The 10684-nt window shown below is 34.3% G+C and overlaps 1 protein-coding gene across 2 annotated transcripts; it reads left to right on the top strand.

Annotated features, from left to right (window-relative positions):
- Nucleotides 1-2031: 2031 nt before the first annotated feature.
- On the top strand, nt 2032-10363 carry LOC130798571 (glutathione reductase, chloroplastic). Of its 2 annotated transcripts, XM_057661612.1 has the most exons (12): nt 2032-2486; nt 5281-5506; nt 5591-5869; nt 5967-6143; nt 6318-6371; nt 6448-6596; nt 8525-8588; nt 8661-8831; nt 8912-9046; nt 9247-9346; nt 9974-10059; nt 10145-10363. In XM_057661612.1, the coding sequence occupies exons 1-10, from the start codon at nt 2083-2085 to the stop codon at nt 9286-9288; spliced, it is 1701 nt and encodes a 566-aa protein (XP_057517595.1). In that variant the 5' UTR covers nt 2032-2082; the 3' UTR covers nt 9289-9346; nt 9974-10059; nt 10145-10363. The 2 variants fall into 2 exon arrangements, with proteins under 2 accessions (XP_057517595.1, XP_057517594.1); XM_057661611.1 differs by having other exon boundaries at nt 9974-10363.
- Nucleotides 10364-10684: the final 321 nt, after the last annotated feature.

The raw sequence follows: 10684 nt of genomic DNA, 5'->3' as shown, positions 1-10684 counted from the left end.
ATAGATGATAATTAAATAAAGGGTTTAGGTCAAAACCTAAAATAAAAATAAAATATATTTGACTAGACAAACAAAAATAAAAAGTAGGGCAAACTTAATAAAATTAAAGTAGTAAAAGGTTAAATTATTTTGATCAATTTTGGTTATAAATTTGATGGGACCTATACTAAATCGGGAACAACTCACTCTAGACATGAATCCGAAAATATGATTAATCATATCCGATGCATACACAAACAACCTCTTATTGACCTAACCTCACTCTAATACCTAATATAATTTAATTAACCCAAAAAATAGAGACAAATTATATTACATTGCCCAATTTAATATCCATCTAATTTAAATTTAATCTGCCCCGACTTTTAACTATTTTATATAATTTGATGTTGAATCAAGCAAAACATATAATGACATCAATCTACCATCTAGGTAAAACTGATCACCATCACCAACTCATGCCTTATAAATTGAATTTTTTTTCCTTAACATTATTAAAAAAAAAAAAAACACTCATTTTATACCAATAGAGAAAAAAAATCCCACTATACCGTTAATGTAAAATAAAATTTTTTATATGAAAAACACGTAGCTAAATAAAATAACGATATATTTAAACAAACTAAAATCACTATTTCACTCAACAGATATTTATGAATAAATATAAATATAATATCTAATTTTAACTCGATTCAAAATATATAATCCGAAATTAATATTCTAACATTCCAAAAATTAAAAGTGAATCAAGGACCACATTACTAGCATATGACAATCTAATATTTTCTCACTCCCAACAAAAAATAATTTCTCACAATCTAGAGCTATATGATGGAGTATATATACATATACATCAAGTTTTGTATCAAAAATCTGATTGAGATACCCCTAATAAGTTTATTTATTAATTTAAAATTACTTTTAAGTTTATAAGTTATTATTTTAGTACAATAAGTATACATTAGACTAATTTAATATATAGTCTTATTTGAGAATTTGCGATAGACAAAAATTGTATGCAACAGTTGTACGGGTGCAACCACCCATAAAATGGGCCACATAGTCCACAAGCTAAATTTAAGACTTTTGCAAATAATTTGTGAATTATAGTCTTAAAATTTAAGACTTTTGTGAATTATAACCTTTAATTTTATTTTTTTTGCGAATTATCACTTAACCTAAAATAAACATTATTACTTTTATACCAAATTTAGGACTTAAAACTTTTGCGAATTACCACTTAACCTAAATTTCCGACCACTAAAATGTCAGAGTTATGTGATTTGGTCTGAACGCTGTAAACTTTGATACTTTGGTGACTGTAATTCGCAAATAATAAACATTAATATTGTGATTCGCAAAAATGCTAAACTTTAAGACTATAATTCGCTATTATTCTTCTTTTTTTTTAATACTTTTATACCATTTAAGACTTAATAAATCAATTTGAAGACCTAAAAGGTTAAATCTAAGACTTAAAAGACCAATTTCAATATTTAAGTTAATTTGATTTTAATTCTTAAATTTGGTATTGTAACTTTAAAAAAATTTAGATACGAAGACTTAAAAGACCAAATTCAAGGTTTACGAATTTCAACATTATCTTGGATTTGACCTTTTAAATCTCAATTTTGGATTGAAAAAAATTATATAAAAAAGAAAAATTGTTGTATGAGACGATCTCACTAAGTACCGCGTCTTATACATGAGTTAAATAGTCCATCTAATACATACTATGATAATATGAGTTTTCTATAGGTGTTTTATTTTAAGTCGTCTCACCAAGAGATGATTTCTCACAAGAAGAGCTAAAAAAAATTTAACAAATAAATTACTAGCCTTTTGTTGAAATTAATGTTTAAAATTGATAATTAAAGTATTAAACTTGATATTTTATGTCTCAAAATAGGCAATTCAAAATTTGATTTTGGATTATTTAAAAAAACTTATTGGACCGTACTCTTCATTTAGTTGCATAAAAAGAACGGTCTCACCCGAGATTTTATGTTTATGACATTATATATAAACCATTGAAACCAAAATAAAACTCCAAAAAGTCCCGAACACAAAAACTGAAGCAAAATGGCGGCTTCGGCTTGCTTAACCAACACCACACCAAAACTCACCACCACCTTCTCTTCATCTTCTTCTTCGAGAACTCTTCATAAACTCTGCAAAAGATTCCCTCTCATTTTACTCTCTTCTTCACGTTCTCTCTCTTCATATTCTAGCCTTTCTCCCAAAACCCTACGTTTTCTCTCTCCTCATCGGAATAATCTTCTCCGCCGGAATTTCTCACCTCGTGCTGAATTTTCTTCTTCTTCCGATAATGGCGGTCAATATGATTTCGATCTCTTTACTATTGGTGCTGGTAGCGGTGGTGTTCGAGCTTCTCGTTTCGCTTCCAATTTCGGTGCTTCTGTTGCTGTATGTGAGCTTCCTTTTAGCACTATATCGTCTGAGACTGCTGGTGGTGTTGGCGGAACGTAATTTCTCAATCTTTTCTTAATTTTATGATTTTTTTATGATATTTTGAATTAACCTAATTGTTGGCGTTTCTTTTTATGATGGTGGTAACTGGTAATTTTAAGTGTTTTTATATTGTAAAGAAAGACTATACCAATTTGGATGCTTTATTGGTTGTTCTTTTTAATTGTGCAATATATGGGGTCTATACACTTCATTTTTGCGGAATTGAACTTATTATTATTATTTTTTAATTTATAGGAGTTACTTCGATAAACTAAACTTACTATCCGAGGGTGTTTGGTTTGGAGGAAAACATTTTTGTTGGGAAGAAACTTTTCTATGGAAACTATTTTCTTATGCAATTGATAATTAGTTGTCTTTTGTTTGGTTTGAGGAAAAGCTATTAGTGATGGACAAAATGATGCTATGGAAGTGTGGAGGAAAATGTAAGGTAATACGGGGTATAGTTAGTGGAAGGATGAACTAATAGTAATGTGGTCAGTAAAGCCTAAAGTGATTAGCTAATTAATTGAATTAGTTCCCAATATACGAACACATTCAAGTAATATGATAAAGAACTTTGCTGTTTAAATTAGTAGCTTACAATTACACAAATAACTCAAGCACTTTGGTGTTTACGACACACATCTTGTGAGCGCACTAGCATTCTATTTATAGAAATATGTATACGTATATATTTAACAATTACAATTATTATTGTTTTAGGGGAAGAAAATATGCCATTTGTTTGATGGTCCTTGCCTCCTTGGTTTTATTTGAATTTAGAATGCAACATTATAAGATGAAATGGGTTTTTGTTTCGGTCCTTACGATGAAAAATGGAAATTTCTTTGTGTTTATGCTTTTAGTTAGGTTTGTGGATGTGGTTATAGTATCTTCAAGAGATTCTCTAGATAGATTATTTTGGTTAGCTTTTATTGATGTATGAGTTTTACAATGCCAAGCATAATGAAAGGAGAGATTTATTTTAGAGTTTTGCTTCTAGTGTTGAAATTTCCGACTAGGCTGGGTTTTATTTTCCTTAGACTTGGTAGTGTTTAAAGTAGTGTAGAATTGTAGACATAATGTTGTTTTACGTGGAACTATGAATCAGTGATTGATTGTGGATGTGATCTTGTGAATTGAAGATTTTCAACATTAGAGGTTAGACATGGGCACATAGCTATTGGAGTATTGGGTGATAACAGTGATTTCGTTTGAGATTATTCAAGCTGTAAGCCTGATCTTGAATAAGGAAAGCTCAAATCTGAAATCAATTCAACTCAATAGTGAATTTACAATCTATGGGCTGCCTTCATACTTGCCACTTCAATCTTATTTAAAATCATCTATTGGCTTGAGTCTGAATTACTTTTGCTGACATATTCTAGAGCCTTATTATTTATTAGAATTAAGGGGGTGGACCGTCGTAAGTCTCAAAATCAGTCGTATGGACATAATTATGAAAAATATTGAAAATCATGAAATTAAAAAATCCCTTTGACTCTACTACGTTATAATCATATTTGAATGAAGAAAACAAATATGAATATAATGTAAAAATTGAATTTACATAATCCGATTGCATTTAATGATTAAATCGGAAACTTGTAAGGAAAGTGGGGGATCTATTATCTCCCATCTGGATATAAACCTAGTGGAATGCAGGGCATAGTGCAAAAACAAGGCCGCATTGCATTGCATCAGCCATATAGTAAAGGTTTTAAAAAACGATCTCCCACGTTGTAGATGTGCAAAAAACCTGCTTTTTGGGCCGTATGAAGGGATATCTGATACTTTAGGAGTTACGGTTACCACATCACTCCCGAACGCATCTATCGTTCCGTTACCGCAAACGAGACCATTAATCTAGAGCAAAAATGTAGAGATATCTCACACTTTTTGCTCTATAATGCAGGGGCAGTGAATGGGGTAGACTAGATTAGTTTTCCTTCCTTATTAATCTAAATCCATCCATTATAGGGAAGAATTGAGTAGAATTGGGAAGCTGAATTTAATCCCACCCATAGTGCAAAAATGTGGTTACGATGGTGATTGCGGTAGTGGGAGTGATGCGGTTATCGTAACGTCTAAATATTAGTCAAAAGCACCATATTCCTTGATACAACCCTAAACACGGTTTATTTACACCTTTAAAACACTAGAGTATCAGTTTGATTTTTCAAAAACTTTATAATGCAGTCGATGCAGTGCGATGCGACCTTATTTTTGCACTATGCACCTGCCCCATGATTGCTATTTGAGCTCATTTGAAAAGTATATATAAATTATTTTGAAAATATAGTAACAAGCAATACAAAATAACCTGCCAGGTTCTTTAGTCTGGTTGATAATAGTTCAAATTGACTTGTTAAGCTTGTTAGTCAACTTTAAGCAAGTGTCAAGTGTCAACAATATCAGTCCTGAGTACATTTTTAGATTTCTGGTCTTGTTATCTCCCCATGGTAATGTGTTGTGTAAGACTACTATAGTCTTTGATATGAACTGTCATACCATATACAAATGATCTAGATTCTAGATAGCTTGGATCGAAGAGCTAGATGCAAATTTTCCCTAGCTTGGAATTGCTTACTGAATACTGATAAACAGGAAAATCATCTGTTATATGTTGATTAGAAATTTATGTTAACATTTCTTTTGAGAAGTCCTCTTGCACACCAGATGACCACCTAAGCTTTCAGTGGAGTAGAGCTGTGAAGGATCTTAATCACGTGTGCTAATTTAATACTTTTGAAGCTGTTAAAGTTGGGGAAATGATAGTCTGATGTGTTTTTTTGTTACTCTATGCAGCTGTGTACTTCGAGGATGCGTGCCAAAGAAGCTGCTTGTATATTCTTCTAAATATTCTCATGAATTTGAGGAAAGCCATGGGTTTGGCTGGAGTTATGATACTGAACCCAAGCATGACTGGAGCACCCTGATTGCTAACAAGAATGCTGAACTTCAGCGCCTTACGGGCATCTACAAAAATATCCTGAAAAATGCAAATGTCACACTTATTGAAGGCCGTGGAAAGGTTTGATGGCTATATTATGTTACAAGTTTACGTTATTGTTTGACATCTCACCATCATTACATCATAGTTAGTTGTTGAATACAGATTGTAGATCCTCACACAGTTGATGTGGATGGAAAACTTTACTCCGCGAGGCACATATTGATTTCTGTTGGCGGCCGTCCTTATATCCCTGATATTCCGGGTAGTGAATATGCTATTGATTCTGATGCTGCTCTTGATCTCCCAGAAAAGCCTAAGAAAATTGCTATTATTGGGGGCGGCTACATTAGTTTGGAATTCGCTGGTATCTTCAATGGTTTAGGAAGTGATGTTCATGTTTTTATTCGTCAAAAGAAGGTCTTAAGAGGTTTTGATGAAGAGGTACGGTTATGCTTAAAGATCATATGATGCACACATTTTTTGGCTGTTGGTTACTTCAAACTTAGGATTGTATTTTTATCACTTCCCTGTTTTTCAGGTCAGAGATTTTGTTTCAGAACAAATGTCAGTGAGAGGAGTTGAGTTTCACACAGAAGAATCTCCCCAAGCTATCATTAAAGCTGCAGATGGCACATTAACGTTAAAGACCAACAAGGAAACTATTGATGGTTTCTCACATATCATGTTTGCCACAGGGCGAAAACCAAATACCAAGGTCAACTTTCTTTTCTTGCTGCAAACCGCAGTATTTACCAAAAATATCATTCTTGTTAATATGAAAATGGAATTAGCTGACAGTCAGGCTTTCACCAAGAATGTGTTGGCTACTTGGCTTTGTAAAGTCCTGTGTATTCTGCATCATTCATGGTGTGACTTGTAAAATTTGCAGAATTTGGGGCTGGAAGCTGTGGGGGTAAAGATGGACAAGAATGGAGCCATACAGGTATTATCTTTGATGGTAATTATGTTCACTCCTTGCACAATGCTCCTTTTAGCCGCTCATTGCTGTGTTCTTTCAGGTTAATGAGTTTTCCCAGTCGTCGGTTCCTTCTATTTGGGCGGTAGGTGATGTTACTGATAGAGTGAACTTGACACCTGTTGCTTTGATGGAGGGAGGAGCATTAGCAAAGACATTGTTCAAAAATGAACCAACAAAACCTGATTATCGGTAAAACTATTTAAATGTATGAGCTAGTGATGTTTCAATATTGAATATGTTAACTTATTGTTCCTCCTTTGATTGATCTATTGCTTTGAAGTACGATATTATCTGATACATTCCTAGTGCTAGAACACCTAGAAAGACATGATTGGAGGAGAGAAAAATATGATGGACCTGTAGCACCAAGTTACCAAATACCAATCACTTATTTTCCCTGAAACAATTTGTCTTGTCTTGTAAAATATAGGCTGAAAGCCATGGAAACAAATTGTGAGAACACGTCATCGAGCTCTTGCTTGTGCTGTCTGAGTTGATTATGCTAAGGCTATAGTTACATACGAGACCATCCCAGCTTGTGGGAGATCATGAAGTGAGCGAAGAAGCCTTATAGGAGATGTTTAATGACTAATGGGATCTTAAATGACTTTAGTCTTGCCTCGGGAAAACACCTTAAAACAGATAGAATATGTTTCTTTTCAAGGTGTGTGCTCTCTTGCTGCTTACCCCACTAATTCATATAGGCCAGAGCCACTTAATAGCGTCGGGTATTCCAATATTGTACGTTATTTTGTGTGGTCTTTTGCTGCTTACATTCGTTAGAACCACCTGTTCTTACATTGTTTTAGGGTGTTGTAACTTGTATTGCCATGAACCTGAAAAATGCTTAGAGAGAGGAATCCATTAGCCAGCCACTAGAGTTCAGCACGTTGGTTGGTATTGGCAGATAACTTCACCATAAGCTTAAGGAACCTTCTTAGGATTCATTATATTTTAAGTCTAGGTATGTCTTTACATGTGAAGATAATGATTAAAGACAACTAAAATTGTAAAATGTCATCCAATGTAACATGCAACAGGACACGATATAATTGGAGTTTGGCAACCAAAATAGGGAGAACTCCCTAAAAAGTTGTGTCTAGGATGAAGGGTGGCCCTGCAAGGGTAGTAAGCCAGTGTAAAGTGGCTACGACATTAATGCCAAATCCTTAGTGCTAACATATGGGGTCGGCAAATTAATGTGGCTAAAGGAAAACCACTTTGCATAAAAGGTGTGTGATGAGGGAAATTTTGAATTTGAGTTCTTTGTGTTGATTAGTAATTTTATAACAAGTATGTTTGCTTGATTTTTCTTAATTATCGATTCTTTTTATCGAATCATTAAAGTAGGTTTTGTTTGATAAGGAAAAATTAGAAATAGGTTGGGAATGGATCGCATAGCTCCAATAAATACAAGCAAAGCTTTGGCCTAAGGTTTGTGTCTCACAAGAAAGGTCCATGAGGATGTTTAATCAAACAACACCAGGGGATTTTTTTTTGGGGCAGGTGGAGGAGGGTGGTTTCCCTCTACCTCCCCCCATAATTATTTTGCTAGCCCACTTATCTGGCTTGCTAGACTTGCAGAAGGTCTTAGCTCGGCAGGCCGTTAATTTTACCTTTTACAAATAAATAAAAATGTAGTGCTGATAAATGTTGATGATCTGATTGCAAACATGACCTCACTCTAAAGGGTCAGTAAGTGAACTAGTTTAAGCTTCATATGGTTAACAAACTATATATCTGCTGTCTGGGAACTCACTGAAGTTCAATTCGAAAGATGGTACAAAAATTGAAGGGATGGCCTAGTTTATATGATGGAGGATCTTACTTGTAGTTGTTTATTTGACTTGATTCACTCTGATATTTGGAGATTGTATCATACCTTATATGTAATTGTTCTCATTACTTTCTCACCATTGTGATTATCCTTGTGCCCTATAAGCATATTCGATGGAAAGGAAATCAGAAGTTGGAGAATGAATTTTCTTTGCGCTTAAATTGGGTTTAAGTGATTGTAGTCGAAGTGGTGATTTTCTTCAACCTGCACTCGTATCAAACTGTGAAATCTATAACAATATGACATTATTGTGACGGATGTTTATTGCCCTGCTGTGCAGAGCTGTACCTTCTGCTGTGTTTTCCCAGCCACCTATTGGCCAAGTCGGTCTAACAGAGGAGCAAGTAAGAACTTTATATACCTAATGAAGCCATGTTATTGTCGATCACTTGACTTACTGCTGCTGGGTTTTGCAGGCCATAGAGTCATTTGGTGATGTTGATGTTTTCACTGCAAATTTTAGGCCGTTAAAAGCCACTTTATCCGGTCTTCCAGACCGTGTATTCACGAAACTTCTAGTCTGTGCAAAGACTGATAAAGTCATTGGGTTACACATGTGCGGAGAGGATGCACCAGAAATAATGCAGGTCTATGCATAACTCTTTTTAGGGTGCGTAGCAACTTTTTCATTTTTAAACTGTGTTTGACAGGATGTTTAAATTTTCAGGGGTTTGCAGTTGCAGTAAAAGCTGGCTTGACAAAGGCGGACTTCGATGCGACAATTGGAATTCATCCCACAGCAGCAGAAGAGTTTGTTACAATGAGGACGCCTACTCGCCAAATTCGCAATGGACCACCAAAGGTTTGAGCTATATGATTATTATGTTAATCTGGCGTTTGTAATGATGCTAACCCATGGGGCACTTTTTAGTCTTAAGACTCTTAGATTTGTCTCACCACATTGCCTGAGGATAGTTTATGAGCTAGTGGCATCTATATTTTTAGAATCTTAATATTGGATCATTTCATTTTTCTCATGGAGCTTTGGTGTCCTTTCTTCAGGGTAAAAAGGATTCTGAGCCTCGAACTGTAGCAGGAGTCTAGGCTCATGCTCTGATGTATAGGCTGCATTTGGGAACAGAGCTGAAAAATTTTGAGCAAGGTACACTGGTATAATCCTTAATGTATTTTTCTCAAGTTACTGCAGTATACTGGATGACTGTTGATGATTTAGTGTAGAATCAATGTCTGAACGATTTTCTGAAGTATTTCTTAAGACAGAAATGAAACTGCAAACACTGTTTCTTATCTGATACAACCTGATTTCTCTTTTTGTTAATGTCACAATTCTGCGTTAGGTAATCTTAGCGTTGTTTACTTCTGAGTATATTATCTACCTTGCAAACCACATGGCTTTCGAGTTCCATCGACAAACTGACTAATTTATCTTGTGCAAATGAATAATGTCTACTAATGTGTTGGTGTAAGACAACCTGTTAAACCCTCTTGCACATATGAATACATTTTTGTCATTGTCTGAATGTCCGAATTGGTGTCTTGCTTTCTTGTAAGAAATGAATACTATTGGATGGAAAAAAATTGGAAGTGACCGAGCAAGTAAGGGCATTGTACACTGATTTTAATTATTGTGGGGCTTGTTATTGTGAACAGAACTTAGTAATATATAATCTTATCCCGTCATATTCCTAACATTGATTATAATTTCTAGCTTTTTGCTAACCTGTCATATACTCCTGAAATTTAAGATGCTTCCTATCTTTTGCAACAGTAACTCGAAGATGCTTGCTTGGTGATGACATTTCCGAGTCAATTTTGCTTCATTTATCGTGATCCATCTGCCTCTGAATATCAACGGTAAGGCTATCATGCTCATATTTACAAATGCAAAGTACCAGAAGGATAACGGAGTTTTGATTTTCTGTAATAACGAGTGGTACAGATCAACTGCAATATGACTTAGCTAGTTGCTGCATTTCCGCTCCAGACATTACCTTATGTGTGTCCTCGGCCAATTTTTTCGTGATTTTTTAAATTATTTGCCCCAATCTCTGTTCTTTGTCATCTGGAACTGAGACTGTGCCATTGAGTTGCACCCAATATGTTTCCAGATCTTGACCATGCAATAATTATAAGCTATTAATTCATACTGTTCAATGGCCTTCTTTATTGCTTTTATATTTGGGTTAAATCCTTTTGACTGCAATATAAACATTGAAATTCTATAATTTCAATTTTAAATAGGTAGAATAGTGTCAAAATTTGTATTAGTTCTGCTAAAAGAAAGATGATTTGTGGTTGAACTATCTATATATGCGAGAATGGAATTGGTTGGATCCTTCAAGAAATCACATTTTAATTCACTTGTGCTATTTCTTTTCCCATAGTCTCGTGCTTGTTTTACTTCATACCTGAACTATAATACATCCATTAAAAATTAAACAATTTATTCATATGAAGAAAATACGATTTGTTTGACATG

This window comes from Amaranthus tricolor, chromosome 13 (assembly GCF_026212465.1).
Source record: "Amaranthus tricolor cultivar Red isolate AtriRed21 chromosome 13, ASM2621246v1, whole genome shotgun sequence".
In the NCBI taxonomy this organism is placed as follows: Eukaryota; Viridiplantae; Streptophyta; class Magnoliopsida; order Caryophyllales; family Amaranthaceae; genus Amaranthus; species Amaranthus tricolor.
Note: the sequence above shows the minus strand (reverse complement) of the source record. Positions and strands in the feature narration are given on the sequence as shown.

Coding starts and splice junctions, on each gene's coding strand:
- LOC130798571 (XM_057661612.1), top strand. CDS start 2,083: ATGGCGGCTTCGGCTTGCTTAACCAACACCACACCAAAACTCACCACC. Junction 2,487..5,280: donor GCTGGTGGTGTTGGCGGAAC/GTAATTTCTCAA, acceptor TACTCTATGCAG/CTGTGTACTTCGAGGATGCG. Junction 8,832..8,911: donor ATGCACCAGAAATAATGCAG/GTCTATGCATAA, acceptor TTAAATTTTCAG/GGGTTTGCAGTTGCAGTAAA.